Consider the following 26,039-nt stretch of genomic DNA (forward strand, 5'->3'; position numbering starts at 1 on the left):
GAAAATCAAGTCTGAAATTTCAAAGTGGAAATTACAAACTTCAGAAGCCCTTTTAAAACTCAGACACACTACAAGCTTGTATTTCCTGCTGCGCAGGAACATTCCTGCAAAAACAGGATGATCAAATTAAAATCCTACATCTGTATGCTTCTCTGAGTCAGTCATCCAGCCAGCCAGTCAGTCACTCAGTCTTCATCACTATCCTCGTAGTCGTCCCTGGTGCTGGTCTGAGAGCAGACGTGTACACAGACCCCACAGCAGAGTAGCAGGAGCAGCACGGTGTGGCTGAGCGTCAACACAAACACAGCAAATAGGTACAGAGACTTCCTGCAGTAGTCCTGTGGCTGGTGGAAGGGTGTGATGAAGTTAGGCTGGAACACAGAGAACACCCAGTAGTTCCCCAGGAGGAACCAGACGAACAGGAACAGGCTGAGGATGACGTGCACGTAATACTTGTTTGCGTTCTGTCTCCATGGATACTCGTCGGCATCGTCGTCGCCGATGACGACCGACTTGGAGATGAGCGACCTCATGCGGGTGGTGTCGTACAGGAGCAGCGTGACCTGGAAGGTTCAGGGTCAGAGGTCGTGGGTCAGATTGGGGTGAGCACTAGAGCGACAGTGCCTGCCTTCCTTACATATTGTTTTGCACTGTCTATCATTTTTACAGCCTGGAAGTGTTTGGAACCTGTTCTACTTTCCTGTTGCCACATTACAACCTATGATCTGGAACACATCCATTACCTTTACACTGCCAATAACCCCGCCCACCAGCAGGTAGAGAGGAATCATTGGCTGAACAGGGCAGTCGTCTATAGACTTCACACCTGCAGGGGTTAAACATCATCAATAGTTCATCAGTTTACCAACATAACTCAATAGAACAAATACAGTACCAAAACCAATATGTGCATCTCCCCAGACCCCCCCCCTGTATCTATGCTGTAATAGTCTATGTGCCGGGGGGCTAGTGTCAGTCTGTCCTATCTGGTGTAATTTCCTGTCTTCTCTGGACACCTGTGATCTTAAGTGTGCTCCCTCTAATTCTCCCATCTCTCTCTCCCCTCCTGGAGGTTCTGAGCCCTATGGTCATGCCTCAGGAATACCTGGCCTGACAACTACTGGCTGTCAGGCCCCAGTCCACCTGGTCATGCTGCTGAGTTTCTGCTTGTTCCAGACCTGCTGCTTCGCGCCTCTCTCTCTCTCTCTCTCTCTCTCTCTCTCTCTCAGCTATGAAAAGACAAATTACATTTACTCCTGAGGTGCTGACTTTTTGCACCCTCTATAACCACTGTGATTATTATTTGACCTGGCTGGTCATCTATGAACATTTGAACATCTTGAAGAACGATCTGGCCTTAATGGCCATGTTCTCTTATAATCTCCTACTAGTACAGCCAGAAGTGGACTGACTGGCCAGCCCTCAGAGCCTGGTTCCTCTCTAGCTTTCTTCCTAGGTTCCCAGCCTTTCTAGGGAGTTTTTCCTAGCCCACAAAGTTCCATAATGGGATGAAAATGGCAGCCATATTTGGTCAGGGAGAAATCCAACCCAGTCTAATTGGAATGAATGGCAGTATAGGCATAATCCTGATTTTACTTATGCAGGAAAATAAAAGTGAAGGCATGTGATATTTCAGAAATTGTGTAATATAATTAATTATTGTCATCCTCAAATATTGTCATATGTATATTATAATAGGCCTGTGCTAAGGATTCTAAGCTGCAGGAAGGTCTCCTACAACTTTGGGCCAATTTTTTTTTTTCATTTTAGGCTCAAGCAAAGCTTGTCATATTACCACATCTGTGTTTTGTGTTTGGAATGGCACAGTGACTATTGCATCATCCTGACAATGCTACTATGACCTCACTTATGACAAACCTTTTCAAAATTCTAATTGTCATTAATAATTATTGCGTCATCGTTTATCCCATGATGACATAACTCCCGCCCCCCTCCGGCCCTATAAAAGGAACCCCCGGCACATCTCAAAGTCATTCATAGTCTTATCTATCAATCACTATGCCTAGAAGACGCAGAGCCAGCCGCCGTGTCCGCAGGCGCCGTCGCCCCAGGGTGTCCCGGCGTCGCAGGAGAGGAGGCCGCAGGAGGCGTTAGACAGGCCGGGTAACCTACCTGAACTAACCGCCCCCTACCGGTTCTCCCTCCAGACTCGACCACTGGTAGTGCAGAGATGTTAAAAGTCTGCTTAAATAAAAGATGGGCGTTTAACTAAAACTGTTACGACTTTGTCTTTTTATTATTAGATGGTTTAGAGTTTTTTAGTCAGTTAAATAGTCAGTTAAATAAGTAGATTAGGATAACAAAATATTGAGACATTGTATCTGTCCCTGACAATTAAATGTAGACCTAACAATTTATTTATTTATTTAAAACGTTGACACATTGGATCCCTTACCTTCCGTAATAACTTGATTCAATGCAATTCCCCCTTCCTCCAAATAAAAAGTGTATATCTGTTCAGCTTTTTGGTTTCTGGATATACCGATATTCTTAAACCGTTAGTCGCAAGAGGAGAGTTGAGAAGGGGGAGACGTTAAGAAAGTTGGCAAGGGGGAGACCTTAGATTCCTCACATACCTGGTTATTGTCCTTTCGGCTTATTTCCCCGGGTTTTGAACTGGCACCGTTACTACGAGAGATGATGCTGTCATCAAGCATCGATCTGTAGAATGACTAGTTGGCCTTAATCATAATGCTCATTGACTGGACATTCCAAAGTACTATGGCAATTATGCATCACAATACTCATTTCATTTTACAACATGCAGCAATCCACATAGGTCTAAGTATTAACTGCGCTGCTGGTTTATAGTCTAGGGCGGACCCATGCGTCAAATATTCAACATACTCTATCTTATCACCCGCTGCCCTGTTATACCCAACTCATAAACTAACCTTCAACACCTTTCAAACAATGTTGTCAAATATAGCAAGGTAGCGGAGTAGCCTAGCTGGAGAGGGTAGAAAGAGAAAAACATCTAGAATTAGGCTACGCAACATTTCAAAATGTCGAGAGTCTTTTGGCAAACTCCAAGCAGGCTGTCATGTGCATTTTACTGAGGAGTGGCTTCCGTCTGTCCACTCTACCATAAATGCCTGATTGGTGGAATGCTGCAGAAATCGTTGTCCTTCTGGAAGGTTCTCCCATCTCCACAGAGGAACTCTGGAGCCCTGTCAGATTGACCATTGGGTTCTTGGTCACCTCCCTGACCGATTGGCCCTCCTCCCCCGATTGCTCAGTTTGGCTGGGCGGCCAGCTCTAGGAAGAGTCTTGGTGGTTCCAAACTTCTTCCATTTAAGAATGATGAGGCCACTGTGTTCTTGGGGACCTTCAATGCTGCAGACATTTTTTGGTACCCTTCCCCAGATCTGTGTCTCGACAAAATCCTGTCTTGGAGCTCTACGGCAAATTCCTTCGACCTCATGGCTTGTTTTTTGCTCTGACATGCATTTTCAACAGTGGGACCTTATATAGACAGGTGTGTGCCTTTTCCAAATCATGTCCAATCAATTGAATTTGCCACAGGTGGACTGCAATCAAGTTGTAGAAACATCTCAAGGATGATCAATGGAAACAGGATCCATCTGAGCTTAATTTCAAGTCTCATAGCAAAGGGTCTGAATACTTATGTACATTTTTGTTTTTATGTTGAATAAACTTGTAAAAATGTCAAAAAACCTCTTTTAGCTTTGTCATGTGTAGATTGATGAGTTTTTTATTTTATAAAGAATGTTTAGAGTAAGGCTGTAACGTAACAAAATGTGGGAGAAGTCAAGGGGTCTGAATACGAAGGCACTGTATACTGTACGTACGTACTGTACGTGTGTTTATGGTAGGACAACAATACATTTTAAAGAGAAATAAGGTGACATGATCCCATGGAAATAGGCCTATGGGAATTTTTTAAATGCTCTGGAGTTGAGAATATTGGTATATCCAGAGACCAAAAAGATAAACATATAAACACATTTTTGATTTGTAGGAGGGGGGAATTGCATTAAATCAAATTAATCATTTAAATGATTTACCACTTGTCTAAGTCCTACAGTATCATCAACTGATTTCAGCCAGTGTATGTATGGCTGTGGATTGACTGCGTTGTTTGAATGGAATGTTGGCATATTGGCATTTAATTTGAATCATTCCTCTAAAACTGTCTGGCTATCTAGCTAACAAACATACAGTGTTGATAAATTCTTCATTTCTTTTAACACATTATCTTACCACGCTGGCTGACCAACTCCCTGACCAAAATGGCTGACTTTACTCCCATCAATCATAACAAGGTTCATGTCCATTCTAGTATTGTCATTTATAATTACATGGTCTTACCTACAAACGCCATGGTGAGAGGAACGGCAAGAAAGAACAGAAGTCCCACCACAAAGTAGGCTAGAGAAAAAGAAACCGTTATAAATCTGTCCAGAAAAATACATACAAAGCATTAACCATCAAACAAGTATGTAGCTTTTGTTTCTGTTGTTGTGTTTTTCCATGTTAATAAGTGGCCTCCTCTGTATGCACTTTGACTTCTGTAAAATGAATTCCTCTTGATGACAAACATTTTCTGAATCTAACCTCTTATTAAACTACCATTACCACTATCCAGTGTTGTTGCAGGCCTACTCCAGATGAGTCCGTTCTCGAGACCACATATTGAGTGTCTCGGTCTTGGATACATTTTTACTCTGTCTTGACTTGGACTCAGAAACCGTAGGTGTAAAAAACAAACATCAAAACTCATAATTATCTCCCCCTTCAGTCAACGCATAAAACCACTTAGCTGGGCCAGATATCCACACTCCTTCGTGACACATGTTTTATAGCATATTAAAACCAGTCTCGATTTGCTTCGGTCTTGGTCTTGACTTGGATTCGTCCCCTCGCCCCCGTCCCAGTCTCGGTCTTGACTCAGTCTCGATTTGCTCCGGTCTTGGTCTTGACTCGGACTGGCTTTAGGTGATCTCGAACACAACACTGACACTATCCCCCTTTGCCCCTCCTATAGTCCATCCTAGAGAGACAGCCTCTGGTACTTAGCAGCTCTTAACAGATTTAGCCTCTGGTACTTAGCAGGATTTAACAGATTTAGCCTCTGGTACTTAGCAGGACTTAACAGAGTCTATTGATTAGAGGGAAAGTACCCATATCTGAAGTGCTAATAAATTGATCACCAACTCTATTTTAATATATAATATATGCCATTTAGCAGATGCTTTTATCCAAAGCGACTGACAGTCATGCGCGCATACATTCTTTACGTATGGTTGGTCGCTGGAATCACTATCATGGCGTTGCGAGTGCAGCTACAGAGGATCCACATTTTATCCATGATATTCCACAGTGCAATTCAGTTCATTCATGTTAATGAATGTTTTTGAATACATTTAGTGTGTTTGTGTGTGTTACTCACTCACCATTACTGGCCATCTTAGACAGACAGTGATGACATGTCTTCGCCACACCAGTCATGATGAATTCTGCGCAGGTCACTGGAAGGAATTTTATAATAGCTGTACATTATAGGAAGATGCTTGGGTGTGGAAAAGACATACTAACTGTTACTTAAGAACACCTGTAATTACGAAAGTACAACGCTTGATGTTTTGCTTTAGCTTGAGATTAAGGATCAGTGTCGACACATTACAACTATTAAGAGGTCAATTGTACAAGCCTGTGTATTGAACTATACTGATGGGGTGTTTACGGACATATTCAATCAATCCTTATCCCAGTCTGCTGTTCCCACATGCTCCAAGAGGGCCAACATTGTTCCTGTTCCCAAGAAAGCTAAGGTAACTAAGCTAAACGACTACCGCCCCGTAGCACTCACTTCCGTCATCATGAAGTGCTTTGAGAGACGAGTCAAGGACCATATCACCTCCACCCTACCTGACACCCTAGACCCACTCCAATTTGCTTACCGCCCCAATAGGTCCACAAACGATGCAATCGCAACCACACTGCACACTTCCCTAACCCATCTGGACAAGAGGAATACCTATGTGAGAATGCTGTTCATCGACTACAGCTCAGCATTTAACACCATAGTACCCCCCAAACTCGTCATCAAGGCTTGATTACCAACAACGACGAGACGGCCTACAGGGAGGAGGTGAGGGCCCTCGGTGTGTGTCAGGAAAATAACCTCACACTCAACGTCAACAAAACAAAGGAGATTATTGTGGACTTCAGGAAACAGCAGAGGGAACACCCCCCTATCCACATCGACGGGACAGTAGTGGAGAGGGTAGAAAGTTTTAAGTTCCTCGGCGTACACATCACGGACAAACTGAATTGGCCCACCCACACAGACGGCATTGTGAAGAAGGCGCAGCAGCGCCTCTTCAACCTCAGGAGGCTGAAGAAATTTGGCTTGTCACCAAAAGCACTCACAAACTTTTACAGATGCACAATCGAGAGCATCCTGTCGGGCTGTATCACCGCCTGGTACGGCAACTGCACCGCTCACAACCGTAAGGCTCTCCAGAGGGTAGTGAGGTCTGCACAACGCATCACCGGGGGCAAACTACCTGCCCTCCAGGGCACCTACACCACCCGATGTCACAGGAAGGCCATAAAGATCATCAAGGACAACAACAACCCGAGCCACTGCCTGTTCACCCCGCTATCATCCAGAAGGCGAGGTCAGTACAGGTGCATCAAAGCAGGGACCGAGAGACTGAAAAACAGCTTCTATCTCAAGGCAATCAGACTGTTAAACAGCCACCACTAACATTGAGTGGCTGCTGCCAACATGCTGACTCAACTCCAGCCACTTTAATAATGGAAATGGATGTAAAAAATGTATCACTAGCCACTTTAAACAATGCCACTTAATATACTGTTTACATACCCCACATTACCCATCTCATGTGTATATGTATATACTGTACTCTATATCATCTACTGCATCTTTATGTAATACATGGATCACTAGCCACTTTAAACTATGCCACTTTGTTTACATACCCTACATTACTCATCTCATATGTATATACTGTACTCGATACCATCTACTGCATCTTGCCTATGCCGTTCTGTACCATCACTCATTCATATATCTTTATGTACATATTCTTTATCCCTTTACACTTGTGTGTATAAGGTAGCAGTTGTGGAATTGTTAGGTTAGATTACTCGTTGGTTATTACTGCATTGTCGGAACTAGAAGCACAAGCATTTCGCTACACTCGCATTAACATCTGCTAACCATGTGTATGTGACAAATAAAATTAGATTTGGTAACAGAGAGATAAAGGGAACTTAGCCAGTTTCTGTTGATGCAATTTTCCAGTCTTACTTCTGCTAGCACATGATAGCAATAAGAGGAAGAAGAATTGGGAAACTAACTGCCAATAACACAATAAACTGAACTCCGCCCAGCGGAGAGAAAATTATGAGCTTATATGGTATTAAAGTTAAGGGACATCACCCTGGGCGGGGTGAACTATAGTACGGGATAAAAAGAGAAAACACCATCTTTAGAACTGAGTGTCTTGCTTGCAAATTGCTGTAAGTGTGTTCTGCTCCGGGTTGCAATCCTTATTTAACAAAACCTCTGATCAAAGAAGTGTTCCTGTGGTCTCTAGTGTGCATAGGGCAGAATTCCCTTACAGTCCCCTAGAACCTAACATCCACCTGAACATTATTTTTCATCCACACTGACCAGACAACAGAGGGAGAGCGTACTGGAAAACTGGTAACCATGCACATCCAATTCAAATAGCTCAAAGGCTATATCGAATGACTTGCATGGTCAATTATGTCAACGCAGAGACAAAAAGGTTAGCCTACTGTTTAGATAGAATTTAAAATAATGTTCTCCACACATACTTGTTAATAATATAAAAACTCCACCAATTCACAATTACTTACCTTCTGGCCTTCCTGAAATAGTCTGGACAAGGTGTGTAAAGATCTGTTTTTAATCAGTGCACAACAAAACAAGTGGAACTAGGAGACGGTTTCAGTTGAGCATCTTCTGTGAAACTGTATTCTTGAGCCCCTCTCCTTTATCAGGGAGAGTCTCGCCCTCCCACGTCCCCGCAGAGTAGTTTATTAAAACAACTGCATGGGCGAGTGCAATGTTTTCATGAATAGGAGGAATATTGTCCAAATACGTTTCTCTGAATCTTGCGCCTAAAATCCTGTTTTTTCATCTTGCAGGATACCTACAGCAGCCCACCCACCTCCCACAGCTGCCCACCCACCACCCACAGCTGCCCCCCCACCACCCATAGCTGCACACCCACAGCTGCCCCCCCACCACCCATAGCTGCCCACCCACCACCCACAGCTGCCCACCCACCACCCACAGCTGCCCACCCACCACCCATAGCTGCCCACCCACCACCCATAGCTGCACACCCACCACCCATAGCTGCCCGCCCACCCACCACCCATAGCTGCCCGCCCACCCACCACCCATAGCTGCCCACCCACCACCCACAGCTGCCCACCCACCACCCATAGCTGCCCGCCCGCCCACCACCCATAGCTGCACACCCACCACCCATAGCTGCCCGCCCACCCACCACCCATAGCTGCCCGCCCACCCACCACCCATAGCTGCCCACCCACCACCCACAGCTGCACACCCACCACCCACAGCTTCCCACCCACAGCTGCCCACCCACCACCCACAGCTGCCCACCCACCACAGCTGCCCCCCCCCCACCAGTTAAAACAGTTATGTAACATCATTTAGAAATAGACATACAAGTTTAATAGCAGAAGAAGTCTTCTCAGTTTACTGAATGAAAGATGAGCGCATTTTGTGGACCTCATTATCAAGCAACGTAGACAGTGATTGGTAACCCCACTCCCTTACCCTGAACTTTGTAAAGATGAGGGGAAAAATAACATCTTACAAGGAATCCAAATTCATTGCCGTTCTCTCATGCAAGTCAAATGACAGACAGTTGAGGAAGTCACTGCAGACTATTGAGATGCACCCCAGGGGACTACTTCAGGGGTGTAACCTATTCCCTGTCCTCACCATCTACTACCACTAGTGTGAAGACATGACAGGCCATGCAACATGAATGATCCATTCTCTCACGGACACAGAATGATGTGTATCTTTAGCTCTGAAGATGTAGCAAAAGTCTTTCTGATGAGGTTCTACAGACACAATGCTTTTCATTTAGAAGGTGATTATACACATATGGCCTACTTACAGGCCTACATGTACATTTTGATGGAGATGTTGTGTAAAAGGCTTAATGAGATGGGCTACAAAAGCAAGTCAAGGGAAGTACAAAGCAGAAACCTTGGTGGATTTTACTGAAATATATTTGGACTACAGGGACAAAGGAGAAACAAATGAACCATTAGAACTCACTCAAAACAGACAATAGGTGGGCAAACCACACATGACAATCCCCCTAAAAAAAGTTCACAATGAATAACATTTCCTCATAATGTAAACTGAAGAGCCATATTGTTTAACCGTGAATTATTAATTTCTAGGTATTGATTTATTTCTCAGTTATGGTTCAGTCAAATATTAAAATACATCTAATTGACATGAAGAGGATGAGACTAAGGAATGTGGACAGTTTCCCTTGGACCTTTCCATCAGATGGTTTCCATAGGACAGGTAGTTTCCCTTTCGACATAATGTCCTCTACCTGGCACCTTGCTACACTACGAGGCCCACTTCCTTCTCGTGGTCCAGCAGGGAGCAGCGGTCCTGGAGAGAGGGGGTGGATGGACCTCGGCTGTCCGGCTGGCTGGAGAGGCGCTCCCAGGCACCGCGGAGGGAGGGAGGGGTGCGTCGCCGGTCGTCCAGACCCACGTGGGTGCTCACCTGGCTGGGGCTCAGGCTCTTCATGTTCCCCTGGGCTCGGAACTCATACGTCTCGATTGACGTCTTCTTATACCTGGAGCAGGAAGAAGCAGGAGAGGACTGAGGTCAGTTTTAGTAAGAGAGAGAGCAAAAGGAGGGAAGCTCCCTCTACCAAATTATGGCTTAGCGAATTGGCAAACACTGTACACTTAGAAAGAATGAGATATATTCTAACATTTGATCAAATCTGTCAGCCTTTCCTCTCTTACTTGGACCAGTCGGCGCTGTGGATTTGTACATTTTAACGCACTCTCAATTCTAATATTTTAATCTACCTATAGGCAGCATGTGCTGGCCCCGCCACCCGAGCAGTTAGGAGGGGAATAGATGGGGGAGATAAGGGGGGTGACATCTACCCTCTACCTTCTACCTGTCCTTGTTCTGTATGTCTTGTTTTGTAATATTTGTTTTGTACCCAGAACTCTGGGTCTTGTTGTTCCTGTCTGCTCTTTTATGTTTAGATAAGAATTGCAGACTTGTCTTTTATACCTATACACCATTCTGGTGCGTGTTCAATAAACAATATTTGAACGAGTAAACGAGAGTATGAGGAGGATGGGGAGAAAAGTGTAGCGACAGAGACTTGACCTGAAACGGACAAGTGGCGTGTTAATACAGGCAGAATAACGTGTGAGTGAGTAAGACAAACATGACATGAAAACATGTGGCATGTAAGGAACAGAAAAGGAGAGAAAGATTGAGACATTTACACTGTTTTCCATAAATAAAGAGGGAGTTGGAGTGGTTCCAAATAGTGAACTAGATACAGCTGAGAGGTCAAAGTGCACTGTGTTCAGTCTGTGTAGTGTTCAGTGAGTGGGCTGCTGCAACAGAGACACTCTGGACACGGTGCCCTGGGCTGTTCTACAGGCACACACTACTTTACTCAGGTTACTATGGAAACGCTTCTCAATGGACCGAGTTTACAGGGAAGAGATTGAGATTTTGGTGCATGAAAAGTGGTATAAAAATGCTTGCATGACGTCCAGTAAAAGTTCCCATCTGGGATGTTGAAAGGTATGCAAAACATCTAGGAGGGCAAGTTTGATTGGTTGAAATAAATACACAGCAAAATCCCCAACAGACAGGGAGATAGATGGAAGGACGGACAGACAGAGAAGCAGAAGCATTCACTCACAGTTTTAACAGCAGGGAAGAGATGACCACAGACACAGAGGAAGCTGCCATAGCTGCTGAACCCATCCATGGCTGTAGGACCAGACCAGCGGGCAGAAACACACCTGGATGGGTACAGTGCAACCCAGCTTTACTACATACACACACACACACACACACACACAGAACTGCACTGTTGGTGCTAGGATCACAGGCATTTTGCTACACTCGCAATAACATCTTCTAAATATGTGTATGCGACCAAAATAAAATATGATTTGTTACTGACCTGCGGCGATGGGAATCCCTACCAGGTTGTAGATGAGAGCGAAGACAAAGTTGATGCGTATCCTCTGAACAGTCTTCTTGGACAGCTCAATACAGGCCACCACGTCTAACAGATCATTCTACGTAGAACGGAGAAAACAACTCAAATCACTGAAGTTCCTTTGGGACAGAAAATACACCCAGGAGACCTCATCTCACAACACATGTAACTAGGATGTAGTTAACATCCCAACCACACCCCACTCTGCTCCTCACCCTGATCAGCACCACGTCAGCTGCCTCTATGGCCACGTCTGTGCCCGTCCCTATGGCGATGCCCACGTCGGCGCGGGCGAGGGCGGGCGAGTCGTTGACCCCGTCACCCACCATGGCCACCCTCAGACCCCTCTCCTGCAGCTCCTGCACCTTGGCCACCTTGTGGGACGGCAGCACCTCCGCAAATACCTTCCTGATGCCCACCTGGAGGAGGGACAGAGACACAATTCAGACGTGTGTGTGTGTAATGAATGCCACGCTGCTTGCTTAGCAAGTACCACTTCCTCCTGATTCAGCTCACACCAAGACTCGAACCCAGAACCTCTGTCTTGCTAGCACACGTGACGGCCCTCCCAAAGAGTCTTACCAGTCGGCACCACCATAAAATGTACAATTTGGCGGCACAAGTGGCGACCCTTCAGGCTGAGGAGTTTCCCACATCCCCATGTGCTGCACATGCATACGTGCGGTCTCTATCTTTCTCTTACCTGTGTGGCTATAGCCTTAGCAGTACGTCTGTTGTCCCCAGTGATCATGACCACCTCTATCCCCATGCTGAGTAAAGTATGGACAGCCAGGGCAGACTCGGTCTTCACTGTGTCTGCTATGGCCAACATGGCACACAGTACACCTAGGGCATAGGAAGAGGAGATGGAACATGTCCCCGACACGGAACGGTGAGGTTGACGCAGGGGATTGACACATATCCCATGTTCAGTGTATGTACCTCATAGATAAACCACTGTTGGAGTAGGACACAGTCCTGAGGGTCATAGATAAACCACTGATGGAGTAGGACACAGTCCTGAGGGTCATAGATAATCCACTGTTGGAGTAGGACACAGTCCTGAGGGTCATAGATAAACCACTGATGGAATAGGACACAGTCCTGAGGGTCATAGATAAACCACTGTTGGAGTAGGACACAGTCCTGAGGGTCATAGATAAACCACTGTTGGAGTAGGACACAGTCCTGAGGGTCATAGATAATCCACTGTTGGAGTAGGACACAGTCCTGAGGGTCATAGATAATCCACTGTTGGAGTAGGACACAGTCATGAGGGTCATAGATAATCCACTGTTGGAGTAGGACACAGTCATGAGGGTCATAGATAAACCACTGTTGAGAGACAGTTCAGGACTATTACAATATGTGTCCATAACCTGACCCAGTGGGATGTGAAGGCTTTTCTTCTGTTGGACCCCCCCCAAAAAACTACCTTCTGTGAACTAACACTCGCACTTGACTTTTTCCACTTACCAGCACTGACTCTGCTGATAGCTACTTTAATGAGGAAAAATGTACTTACTATGACTGATATGTATGTGGTTGTCCCACCTAGCTATCATGAATGCACGAACTGTAAGTCTCTCTGGATAACAGTGTCTGCTAAATTACTCAAATGTAAATGTCTGTCATTGGACTGAGACTGTACCATCTATAGCTACCAGGATGGCTGTCTGCCCCTTGGTCTCATGGCTGGACATGGCGTCATCCACGTCAGCTCCTACATGAAGCCCGTTCCGCCTTATCCACTCTCTGTTCCCGATCAGGACCGAATAGGAGGGGCTAGCAGAGGGACCTGGACAACACACAAACCACCATTAGCAATGGAGTGGACTTCAAGGCTAGACAACTTTCTACATTGTAGAATCATAGTGAAGACATCAAAACTATGAAATAACACATATGTAGTAACCATGTAGTAACCAAAAAAGTTTAAAACAAATCAAAATATATTTTATATTTGAGATTCTTCAAAGTAGCCACCCTTTGCCTTGATGACAGCTTTGCACACTCTTGGCATTCTCTCAACCAGCTTCATGAGGTAGTCACCTGGAATGCATTTCAATTAACAGGTATGCCTTCTTAAAAGTTCATTTGTGGAATTTCTTTCCTTCTTAATGCGTTTGAGCCAATCAGTTGTGTTGTGACAAGGAAGATGTGGTATACAGAAGATAGCCCTATTTGGTAAAAGACAGCTCAAATAAGAGAAACGACAGTCCACCTGTCACACCCTGATCTGCTTCACCTGTCTTTGTGCTCGTCTCCACCCCCCTCCAGGTGTCGCCCATCTTCCCCATTATCCCCTGTGTATTTATACCTGTGTTCTCTGTTTGTTTGTTGCCAGTTCGTTTTGTTCGTAAAACCTACCCGCGTTTGTTTCCCTACTCCTGCCCGTTTCTTGCTCCTGTTTTTTAGTCCTTCCTGGTTTGACCGTTCTGCCTGCCCTGACCCTGAGACTGCCTGCCGTTTTGTACCTTACCCCACCATTCTAGATTATTGACCCCTGCCTGCCCTGACCCTGAGACTGCCTGCCGTTCTGGACCCTTCACATCCTCTCTAGATTATTGACCCCTGCCTGCCCTGACCCTGAGACTGCCTGCCGTTCTGGACCCTTCACATCCTCTCTGGATTATTGACCCCTATCTGCCTTGACCTGTTGTTTGCCTGCCCCTGTTTGCATCTGGGTCTTCCCTAAAACATGATACCACTATTACTTTAAGACATGAAGGTCAGTCAATCCGGAAAATTTCAAGAACGTTGAAAGTTTCTTCAAGTGCAGTCGCAAAAGCCATCAAGCGCTGTGATGAAACTGGCTCTCATGAGGATTGCCACAGGAAAGGAAGACCCAGAGTTACCTCTGCTGCAGAGGATAAGTTTATTAGAGTTATCAGCCTCAGATTGCAGCACAAATAAATGTGTCACAGAGTTCAAGTAACAGACACATCTCAACATCAACTGTTCAGAGGAAACTGTGTGAATCAGGACTTCATGGTTGAATTGCTGCAAAGACACCACTACTAAAGGACACCAATAAGAAGAGACTTGCTTGGGCCAAGAAACATGAGCAATGGACCGGTGGAAATCTGTCCTTTGGTCTGATGAGTCCAAATTTGAGCTTTTTGGTTCCAACCACCGTGTCTTTGTGAGACGCAGTCAGTGAACGGATGATCTCCATATGTGGTTCCATGTGTTATTTTATAGTTTTAATGTCTTCACTATTATTCTACAATGCAGAAAATAGTAAAAATAAAGAAAACCCCTTGAATAAGTAGGTGTGTCCAAACTTTTGATTGGTACTGTACATCATGAGTACGACCACCAAGTAAAGGGGTAAAAACCGTGATGTTGTAAAGCAACACTGACCTGACACTGACACAGTATCGCCGACCAGGCTGCTCTCATCAGTCGTGGCCCCCTGCAGTGTGACCTGGGTATGACAGGAGTCCTGGTCACCCTCCAGCAGTACCTCCTCAATGTTAGACACCTTACAGCTGATCCCACAGCCTGGCACCGACTGGAAGTCCTTACAGGAACCCAGAACATCTGTCTCCAGCTCCTGATATACATACGGACAGGCGCTCGCTCACACTAGTTATTTATTTCATTATATTGAGCCCTTACTTCACTAGGTAAGTTGACTGTGAACATTCATTCTCATTTATATCAACGACCTGGAGAATAATTCCAGGGTAAAGTGGATAGAATGACCTGGTCTGTGTTTATACAGCGGCTAAAGCACAGATACCTGGTAGATATCAATGAAATACCCTCACCTCTTTGCAGTGCTTGGCCACAGCCATCCCCAGTGGGTGTTCACTGCTGGCCTCCGCTGTGCCCACCAGTGCCAGGACCTTACGCAGGGGCAGCCGTGCCCTCTCCCACAGCACCAACACCCTGGTCACCCGCGGGACACCGTTAGTGATGGTGCCCGTCTTATCAAACATCACCGCACCGATCTGAATGGGAGGAAAGGAGGGAGCGGACAACACTGTCATTTTCTGTCTGTGTTACTGCTGGTAGCTTTAGCTGTGGCTTTTAGGGTTAGAGCAGTGGAAAATGCCTGTCATACATGTTCAACTTCACACTAAGTCACCATAACCGACTCTACCCTGTACCCGGCCCACAATACAGTTTGGAAAACAGCTTCACACTAAGTCACCATAACCGACTCTACCCTGTACCCGGCCCACAATACAGTTTGGAAAACAGCTTCACACTAAGTCACCATAACCGACTCTACCCTGTACCCGGCCCACAATACAGTTTGGAAAACAGCTTCACACTAAGTCACCATAACCGACTCTACCCTGTACCCGGCCCACAATACAGTTTGGAAAACAGCTTCACACTAAGTCACCATAAACGACTCTACCCTGTACCCGGCCCACAATACAGTTTGGAAAACAGCTTCACACTAAGTCACCATAACCGACTCTACCCTGTACCCGGCCCACAATACAGTTTGGAAAACAGCTTCACACTAAGTCACCATAACCGACTCTACCCTGTACCCGGCCCACAATACAGTTTGGAAAACAGCTTCACACTAAGTCACCATAACCGACTCTACCCTGTACCCGGCCCACAATACAGTTTGGAAAACAGCTTCACACTAAGTCACCATAACCGACTCTACCCTGTACCCGGCCCACAATACAGTTTGGAAAACACTGGACGTTTAGGGGAAGTATGTTTCGGTTGGGAGGTAGTAAATAGAGGTGCATTGCCTTGTGGGCCATCTCCAGCGGTTCCCCTCCCTTGATGAGGATGCCGTTCTGGGCTCCGACCCCCGTGCCCACCATGACAGCTGTCGGGGTCGCCAGGCCCAGAGAGCAGGGGCAGGCGATGGACAGGACTGTGATGGAGGCCTGGAAGGCGAAGCGGACAATAACATCTGTCTTGGGGATGTTCTCATCGTAACCCTGTGAGGTTGAAACACACAAACAGAAACACACAAACACTATGATTCAGAACTGGTCTTTTCATTCAGAAAGTACATCAATGCCATAAGGCTTTGTTAGGAGTTTGATAAGCTCTTGTGGTTACTCACAGGAAAGTACTCCTTCACAACATGGAAGTTGACAAAGCCGATCACCAGCCAGACCAGCAGTGTTAGCACTGAGGCAATGACTATGAAGGGTACAAAGTAGCCACTCAGCCTGTCTGCAAACTGCTGGATGGGGGCCTAGTCCAACAAGAGATGTTTCAGATACTTAGAAAATATAATAAGTAACTGATTATATTGTAACTTACACAGGTAATTGTAGCCTACAATCAAAGATGTCCCGTCTTGACCTTGGCCATAAAGTGGTTTGTTTACCTTGGATGTCTGTGCCTCCTCCACTAGTTTGACTATCTGACAGAGGGTGGTGTCTGCTCCTACGTGGGTGGCCTGCAACAGTAGAGATCCGTGGGCGTTGATGGAGCCAGCTATCACTGAACTGCCGGGCTTCTTACTCACAGGCATGGGCTCACCTGACCACAGAGAGAACATTGACCACCCCATCAACCATGGTAGACCACCAAAGAACCACAATGACTACCAGCAACCACCGATACAGACTACTAAATGACCACAATGACTACCAGCAACCACCGATACAGACTACTAAATGACCACAATGACTACCAGCAACCACCGATATAGACTACTAAATGACCACAATGACTACCAGCAACCACCGATACAGACTACTAAATGACCACAATGACTACCAGCAACCACCGATACAGACTACTAAATGACCACAATGACTACCAGCAACCACCGATACAGACTACTAAATGACCACAATGACTACCAGCAACCACCGATACAGACTACTAAATGACCACAATGACTACCAGCAACCACCGATACAGACTACTAAATGACCACAATGACTACCAGCAACCACCGATACAGACTACTAAATGACCACAATGACTACCAGCAACCACCGATACAGACTACTAAATGACCACAATGACTACCAGCAACCACCGATACAGACTACTAAATGACCACAATGACTACCAGCAACCACCGATACAGACTACTAAATGACCACAATGACTACCAGCAACCACCGATACAGACTACTAAATGACCACAATGACTACCAGCAACCACCGATACAGACTACTAAATGACCACAATGACTACCAGCAACCACCGATACAGACTACTAAATGACAACGATCGTCGTTAGTGAATAGAGTCATGCACCTAGATTTTCAATGCATTTCTCCACACTAGGTGGGTCATGTAGTGGTATTTTGCTACTGTTAAATAAAAAAAGGTGCATTTACATGCCTTTACCCTTCACTGCAACACAGTCAATCACCAATAGACCACAAAAGGACCATAATGACAGTAAACCACTACGGCCCATTGGCTTCCCAACAAAACGGTTCTTACCTGTGATGAGGGACTCATCTGCCATGGAGCTTCCCTCGATCACCTTCCCGTCCACGGGGAACTTTCCCCCAGGCACCACCTTCACTATGTCTCCTCTCTGGACCAGCTCCACCGACACCTGCTCCTCACTGACACACACAGCACGTACGCACACAGCACAGACACAGTACTGATTTATTGTGGTGAAATATTCTCAGAATAGTTTATGGACACAGCTTTAAACAGATTGTAAAGAAATCATGGCTAAGGCAGGTTTGATTATATGAGGCCACTATAAAAATAAACATCACATAAAATAAACATATTTTTCCACAAGTGTTCACTGTGGGAAAATGAAGCTGGGTTTAGGTTCACCTGAGGATGGAGTGGTCAGGACCTAACGTGACCACAGTGGCATCAGTAGCTTGCAGTGACATCAGCTTGGCCAGTGCTTCAGATGTCTTACTCTGCAGAACAGGAACAGGACACACAGAGACAATGACATGAGTGGGTGTTGATTAAACCTGGGAATTACCAGCCGACCTCAGCATAAGTCTTCAGCCTGTAGTCTGGTGATTGCTTTCCCACACTGACACCATAATAACACATAATCTGTAATCATAATATGACCATAAATGCCACAAAAACTGATCAGATATGACCTAGAATAACCCCCTGGGGATCCACCATCCATAAAGCTGAGAGCAACAGAAGTACTTCCAACCAAAAGGACTTTAGCTGTGGTCCAGGTAAAGGAAAGTGGAATGAAACCCGCATAACTAATCGTAGGAGAAACACTAGAATTGAGTAGAGTAGAATAGAGTGGAATAGAGTAGAATAGACAGAGTAGAGTAGAATAGAGTAGAATGGAATAGAGTAGAAAATAATAGAGTAGAATGGAATAGAGCAGAGTAGAATACAATTGAGTAGAGTAGAACAGAGTAGAATATAATGGAATAGAGTAGTGTAGAATAGAGTAGAATGGAATAAAGTACAGTAGAGTAGAATGGAATAGAGTACAGTGGAGTAAAAATAATAGAGTAGAATGAAATAGAGGTCAGTAGAATGGAATAGAGTACAGTAGTGTAGAATGGAATAGAGTACAATAGAGTAGAAAATAATAGAGTAGAATGGAATAGAGCAGAGTAGAGTAGAATACAATTGAGTAGAATATAATAGAATGGAATAGAGTAGAATATAGCATAATAGAATAGAGTAGAGTAGAATAGAGTAGGGTAGAATAGCCTTACCTTTGCTATGTGCTCCAGCCACCGGCCCAGGGCGATGAAGACGAAGAGCATGGGCGGGGTGTCAAAGAAGGTGACAGGGCTCTGATTGGCTCTCTCTGCCATCGCCACAATGAGGACCACAACTGAGTAGATGTAGGCGATGGAGGTTGCCAGGACGATGAGGACGTCCATGTTAGCCGTGCGGTGTCTCAACGAGCGGTACGCCTGGATGTAGAAATAACGACCCCCGAAGATCTGATGGAGGAGTAGGATGTGGGGGAGGGAAAGAGGAGGAGAGAGAGAGAGCAAGAGACAGAGAGAGATTGAGAAAGAGAGGTATGAAGAGAGAGAGCGAGAGACCGAGAGAGATTGAGAAAGAGAGGTATGAAGAGAGAGAGCAAGAGAGACAGAGATTGAGAAAGAGAGGTATGAAGAGAGAGAGACAGAGAGATTGAGAAAGAAGTATGAAGAGAGAGACAGAGAGAGATTGAGAAAGAAGTATGAAGAGAGAGAGAAATGTGACTTACAGTTATTATATAATGGACTACGACATACAGTAGATCAGCAGTATCAGGGCTTGGTAGGGTCCTATTGTATCTGGGGGTCACAGACACATCTACAGTACTGAGACTGAGACAGTATCCGGGCTTGGTAGGGTCCTATAGTATCTGGGGGTCACAGACACATCTACAGTACTGAGACTGAGCCAGTATCAGGGCTTGGCAGGATCCTATAGTATCTGGGGGTCAAAGACACATCTACAGTACTGAGACTGAGCCAGTAGCAGAGCTTGGTAGGGTCCTATTGTATCTGGGGGTCGAAGACACATCTACAGTACTGAGACTGAGCCAGTAGCAGGGCTTGGTAGGATCCTATAGTATCTGGGGGTCACAGACACATCTACAGTACTGAGACTGAGCCAGTAGCAGGGATAGGTAGGGTCTTAGTATACCTGGACAGGTGTACAGAGCAGGAAGAAGGCCAGGTTGAGGAGGGAGAGGCCTGGGAGAAGGTTCTGCTCCTCGGGCATAGAGCCACCGTGTTCCCCGTGCTGACTGTCCATCACCATCATGTAGATCATCAAGCCCATCACTGGCACCCCAAACACCAGACTGAACAGGAACGAGTTCTTCCACCTGGAACACACACACACACGCAGGACGCATGCAGAGAGGAGAGTGTGTTAAATCAATTCAAGGTTGATTCAAAAACACGTATCTCAAGTCAAAATCGACAGAGGACCAAAACAGATACTTACTGTTGAATCTCTTCCCCATGATCCAGGTTGTTCCCAAAGCCTTCAGCTTTCATTAGAGACGCCCCAAAGCCCAGCCCCTAGAACAGACAGAGTTACTACAGTTGTAAATATGGGTAAGAATATGTACCAAGACTGTAATGGCACAATGTGAATATATAGGTGATCAAAACAATTACAAGATGTTGGTGATGGAAAAACAAATGTAGCAACCAAATTTAAAGAGACATGGCAGCAAAGTCAACTTCTGGCTAGCTACCTCAATCATTCTGATGATGTCACGAGCTCCAAGCACTTCTGGGTCAAACTTGATCTGGGCTTTATTGGTTGCCAGTGCAACTGAGGCTTCTAGAATCCCTTTGGTCCTGGTGAGTTTGGACTCAATGTTATGGACACATGACGCACATGTCATCCCAGTTACCTACACATGAGATGAGCAAAACAAATTTAAACTTAATGCAGCTGTACCAGACAATCCGTTGGCCCAATGTAGTACTGGACTAAACATCAAAGAAAATGTATTTAGCCAAGCATAGAAATGTATTTAGCCAAGCATAGAAATGTATTTAGCCAAGCATAGAAATGTATTTAGCCAAGCATAGAAATGTATTTAGCCAAGCATAGAAATGTATTTAGCCAAGCATAGAAATGTATTTAGCCAAGCATAGAAATGTATTTCTTCTTTCTCCATGTTGTCTCAGCCAATGAGAGGACTCACAGAGAGGTCCAGTTTCCCATCCATAACAGCATTGTCCTCTATCAGTGTGGCACCGAAGCCTAGACCCTCTATGAGCTGTGTTATCCGCTTGGCATCAACAATACCAGGGTCATACTTCACCTCCGCCTTACCAGCCATGAGGGCAACCAGCACTGAGATGACACCTGGAACACACAATGTTGTGCAGTTAACCCCTAACCAGGGAAAGTGGCATCACCACAAAATACTTGTTTATCCTCATGATAGAAACTGTACTGCCAGGTCAAGCCTTCTGCTTAGTGACTCTATGGGAAATGATAGTGACCTAAAGGATAACATCACCCACCTCTGTGTTTGACTAAGTTCCTCTCAATGTTGGCCACACAGGAGGCACAGGTCATGCCTGTCACACGGATGAAGCACTTCTGAACCTTCCCCTCCTCATCAGCAGTGGCCATCTTGGTAGAGCCAGAGCTACCGTTAATGGAAGTCTTGGTAGAGCCAAAGCTACTGTGAGCCATTCTGGGGGAGTGGGGGGAAAGGGGAGTCTTTCGTCTTTGAAGGGGAGGGGTTGGTAGAGTTTCTGCAGAACCAGATTCTTCAGGAGAAAAGAACACAACATACACTGCTCAAAAAAATAAAGGGAACACTAAAATAACACATCCTAGATCTGAATGAATGAAATATTCTTATTAAATACTTTTTTCTTTACATAGTTGAATGTGCTGACAACAAAATCACACAAAAATTATCAATGGAAATCAAATTTATCAACCCATGGAGGTCTGGATTTAGAGTCACACTCAAAATTAAAGTGGAAACCCACACTACAGGCTGATCCAACTTTGATGTAATGTCCTTAAAACAAGTCAAAATGAGGCTCAGTAGTGTGTGTGGCCTCCGCGTGCCTGCATGACCTCCCTACAACGCCTGGGCATGCTCCTGATGAGGTGGCGGGTGGTCTCCTGAGGGATCTCCTCCCAGACCTGGACTAAAGCATCCGCCAACTCCTGGACAGTCTGTGGTGCAACGTGGCGTTGGTGGATGGAGCGAGACATGATGTCCCAGATGTGCTCAATTGGATTCAAGTCTGGGGAACGGGCGGTCCATAGCATCAATGCCTTCCTCTTGTAGGAACTGCTGACACACGCCAGCCACATGAGGTCTAGCATTGTCTTGCATTAGGAGGAACCCAGGGCCAACCGCACCAGCATATGATCTCACAAGGGGTCTGAGGATCTCATCTTGGTACCTAATGGCAGTCAGGCTACCTCTGGCGAGCACATGGAGGGCTGTGCGGCCCCCCAAAGAAATGCCACCCCACACCATGACTGACCCACCGCCAAACCGGTCATGCTGGAGGATGTTGCAGGCAGCAGAACGTTCTCCACGGCGTCTCCAGACTCTGTCACGTCTGTCACATGTGCTCAGTGTGAACCTGCTTTCATCTGTGAAGAGCACAGGGCGCCAGTGGCGAATTTGCCAATCTTGGTGTTCTCTGGCAAATGCCAAACGTCCTGCACGGTGCTGGGCTGTAAGCACAACCCTCACCTGTGGACGTCGGGCCCTCATACCACCCTCATGGAGTCTGTTTCTGACCGTTTGAGCAGACACATGCACATTTGTGGCCTGCTGGGGGTCATTTTGCAGGGCTCTGGCACTGCTCCTCCTGCTCCTCCTTGCACAAAGGTGGAGGTAGCGGTCCTGCTGCTGGGTTGTTGCCCTCCTACGGCCTCCTCCACGTCTCCTGATGTACTGGCCTGTCTCCTGGTAGCGCCTCCATGCACTGGACACTACGCTGACAGACACAGCAAACCTTCTTGCCACATCTCGCATTGATGTGCCATTCTGGATGAGCTGCACTACCTGAGCCACTTGTGTGGGTTGTAGACTCCCTCTCATGCTACCACTAGAGTGAAAGCACCGCCAGCATTCAAAAGTGACCAAAACATCAGCCAGGAAGCATAGGAACTGAGAAGTGGTCTGTGGTCACCACCTGCAGAACCACTCCTTTATTGGGGGTGTCTTGCTAATTGCCTATAATTTCCACCTGTTGTCTATTCCATTTGCACAACAGCATGTGACATGTATTGTCAATCAGTGTTGCTTCCTAAGTGGACAGTTTGATTTCACAGAAGTGTGATTGACTTAGAGTTACATTGTGTTGTTTAAGTGTTCCCTTTATTTTTTTGAGCAGTGTATTAACAAGACCGTTGGTTGGATGGGTTATGCATGGATGGAGAGAGAGTGCTTTCAGTGTAAGGGGGGTGACATAAAATAACCAAACCGGTTCATAATCCGTTTATAAGCTTGTTTTACTGGCCCCAAGTCTGGGTAATTCAAGAACACTTGATGCCACACTAGAAAGCACACTTGTCTTGTTTCCAAGGAGACCTGTGCCCAAGTGCTGCATACTCTCCACCAATAGCAAGGCTGGATGGAAATAGAATGCTTTGAACAGCATTGTCCATTGAAAGCAGTATTACTGTATGCCCACTGCTGTGAGACTGCCAATTTGGTGAGTTTGGAATGTTGAAGTAATCTATTTCTCTGCATTCTGTACAACGATGTACCTACTCAGTTGAGCCCCCCTCCCCATATTACATGAATGAAATGTCTGATTAGAAAAGTGTAGTTGTGATTTTTGTTCAAGGTGAAATAAACATATTAAGCATACCTATGAGTGAAGCATCAAATCCCATGTCTTCAATGGCTGCCCTTAGTTCCTCTGGCTGAGTCAGACTGGGGTCAAAGGTGACGGTCCCCTGTTCCTCCTTTAATGACACCGCTATAGAACACACCCCAGTCATCTCAGAGATCTTGCCCTCTATGGACTGGACACATGAATTACAGGTCATCCCTACAATCCCAATGACAGACGTCTGAGTCAGTGAATCCAAGATGGAGGATGACACAGGTGTCTCCCCTTGACCACAATCTATACTTGTGTCTTTGTTCGTAAGAGTCGCACCAAATCCCATGTTCTCAATCTGTTCCTTTACCTCCTCAGATGTCACTATGTGGGGCTGAAATTGTACTACTGCCTCTTGATCGCTCAGAGACACCTTGATGTGCAGAACCCCAGGCAGAGTCCCTATCCGTCCCTCGATGGAGCGCACACAGGACTGGCATGTCATACCCTTCACCCTGATCCTCGTCAGGGACTCTGTGGCCTCCGTCTCCCCGATCTTAGTCACCTCTTCCCCAGCCACGTCCACGACGCTGTAGCCCATGGCCTGGATCTCCATAGATAACTCCCTGGTAGAGATAGATGATGCGTTATAATCCACCTGAGCCAGGCCACTGGCCACAGAGAAGTTGACAGACACCACTCCCTTCAGGCTAGCGATGTGGCTCTCGATGGCCTGGATGGAGGACTTGGGGGTGAGGCCAGAGAGCTGGAAAACAGCCCGGGAGAGGGCCTTAGGTTGGGGGTAGAGCTCACTCTGACTCCCAGGCTCGTAGGCCAGGTTCTCATAGGTCCGCTTCTGGGAACACCAGGCCTCACAGGGACACATCTTCTCCTTAAGAGAGGGTCAGAGAGGTAGAGGACGAGAGCAAGAGAGAGAGAACAGATTGAGATGCACATACTTGATCATGTCAGTTATATGTAGGCTCAGTGTTTTCAGAAGTCGAAGCAGCAACGTTTTTTATAGCCCTTTAAATACTGGCTGCCATGAAAAGCTGATTGCAATCAGCTCCTTGAAATCTTGAGTTAGATTTGTGACCGGCCCTTAAAAAGGCTTGAAGCAGAGGACAAGTTAGGTCACCACTGCTTCACAATGAATTCTCCAATGTCAACATCGTTAGTGGCCCACTCTGGGAACGTACAGTACTTCTGGTCATCCACTGTATGAGGATGGAGCACACAGACCAGAGACTGCTGGTGTAAAACAAAGGTGTTGAAAGACCCATGGATTACTAGAAGCTCCAGGACCACGTGACCATAAGTAACCCTGCTCACACGGTAACAATGTGACTCTGCTTAGAGTCAACGCTCATCTGGATCTGACACCCAGGCTGAGAGGAGGAGAGGAGAGGCCAGGGAGCATTCGGTGCATTGGCAGTCATTGTGAACACTACCAATGCCATTTTGTAATATGGTAAAACTGCAGTCTACCATACAATAAGAAATAACACCACCTCACCTGATCAATATGAACTCCTGACCTTGTGTCACATGTGGGCAATACATTTTTACAATATTTGTTTCATTACTGTATATTAGCCTACATTACTGTATATTAGCTTACATTACTGTATATTAGCCTACATTACTGTATATTAGCCTACATTACTGTATATTAGCCTACATTACTGTATATTAGCCTACATTACTGTATATTAGCTTACATTACTGTATATTAGCTTACATTACTGTATATTAGCCTACATTACTGTATATTAGCCTACATTACTGTATATTAGCTTACATTACTGTATATTAGCCTACAGTACTGTATATTAGCCTACATTACTGTATGTCCTATGAGGAAAGCCACAGCTCACACTGTCTGTTAAACAAATACTAAGATATTCCATGTTTGTTGATGGGAATGTCAACCGAGAGAGAGCTTTCTATGTACAGTAGTTACCTCAAACCAACGGGTCAAGGGATAGATGTGATATGAACACACAACATGGTCTGACTTTCGTGGCTCAAAACAATATTTTCACAGATTTCAAATACATCAACTCAGAATTTATAAATAAATTCCGAATTTTTGTGAGCAGTATAACGCCATACATGTATATCTAAAATGGGAATATACATTTAAATTTAAACAGTTAAGAAACCGGTCAGTTAGTGTTTCTTACCTTTAGTTCAGCCTGATTTGCTTCCCTCCCATGGTCTGCGGTTTGTCCGTCTGGTACAGCTGTCCTAACAGCGCAAGGCGACTGACATTCAACCATACAAACCTCAACCTGTCCCACGACTGACGGCTTCGAAACATATTTAGTAAGGCTACTTATCGGATTTTGCGAAAACATGGTCACTTCTCTGTGGTTCTTTATTTGTTTCTCACAACACCCAGAGAGGGCAAAAGTTCGTGGTTCACGTTTCTATTAGGCAACACGCCACTATAATGTCAGAGAGCGCATAGTGCAGAGCTGTGCACATGATTGAAGTCCAGTCGCACTGCTTGCGGTTACCTCT

General features: G+C 45.7%; 2 protein-coding genes across 2 annotated transcripts; both read right to left on the reverse strand.

Moving 5' to 3' along the window:
• Positions 1–168: 168 nt before the first annotated feature.
• LOC139372720 (transmembrane protein 272-like) lies at positions 169–825 on the reverse strand. The gene is made up of 2 exons (XM_071112516.1): positions 744–825; positions 169–563 (listed from the first exon to the last, which is right to left on the reverse strand). Exons 1-2 carry the CDS (start codon positions 789–791, stop codon positions 186–188), a joined length of 426 nt encoding a protein of 141 aa, XP_070968617.1. The 5' UTR covers positions 792–825; the 3' UTR covers positions 169–185.
• Positions 826–9,497: 8,672 nt separating this feature from the next.
• On the reverse strand, positions 9,498–26,039 carry LOC139373708 (copper-transporting ATPase 2-like). The gene is made up of 21 exons (XM_071114592.1): positions 25,700–26,039; positions 23,559–24,405; positions 21,228–21,479; positions 20,903–21,066; positions 20,444–20,605; positions 20,188–20,264; positions 19,882–20,065; positions 18,951–19,184; positions 18,076–18,167; positions 17,722–17,849; positions 16,642–16,796; positions 16,372–16,506; positions 16,049–16,243; positions 15,095–15,277; positions 14,685–14,877; positions 12,970–13,116; positions 12,022–12,164; positions 11,534–11,737; positions 11,280–11,397; positions 11,013–11,115; positions 9,498–9,908 (listed from the first exon to the last, which is right to left on the reverse strand). Exons 1-21 carry the CDS (start codon positions 25,871–25,873, stop codon positions 9,668–9,670), a joined length of 4,131 nt encoding a protein of 1,376 aa, XP_070970693.1. The 5' UTR covers positions 25,874–26,039; the 3' UTR covers positions 9,498–9,667.

The sequence above is a fragment of the Oncorhynchus clarkii genome, chromosome 18 (genome assembly GCF_045791955.1).
Source record: "Oncorhynchus clarkii lewisi isolate Uvic-CL-2024 chromosome 18, UVic_Ocla_1.0, whole genome shotgun sequence".
Taxonomy (NCBI): domain Eukaryota; kingdom Metazoa; phylum Chordata; class Actinopteri; order Salmoniformes; family Salmonidae; genus Oncorhynchus; species Oncorhynchus clarkii.

Excerpts from the sequence above, each read along its gene's own strand:
- LOC139372720 (XM_071112516.1), bottom strand. The coding sequence starts at position 791 with ATGATTCCTCTCTACCTGCTGGTGGGCGGGGTTATTGGCAGTGTAAAG. Across the intron at positions 564-743 it reads GGGTTATTGGCAGTGTAAAG|GTCACGCTGCTCCTGTACGA; the intron begins GTAATGGATGTG and ends TGAACCTTCCAG.
- LOC139373708 (XM_071114592.1), bottom strand. The coding sequence starts at position 25,873 with ATGTTTTCGCAAAATCCGATAAGTAGCCTTACTAAATATGTTTCGAAG. Across the intron at positions 24,406-25,699 it reads CAAATCAGGCTGAACTAAAG|GAGAAGATGTGTCCCTGTGA; the intron begins GTAAGAAACACT and ends CCCTCTCTTAAG. Across the intron at positions 11,398-11,533 it reads CTGACGTGGTGCTGATCAGG|AATGATCTGTTAGACGTGGT; the intron begins GTGAGGAGCAGA and ends CGTTCTACGTAG.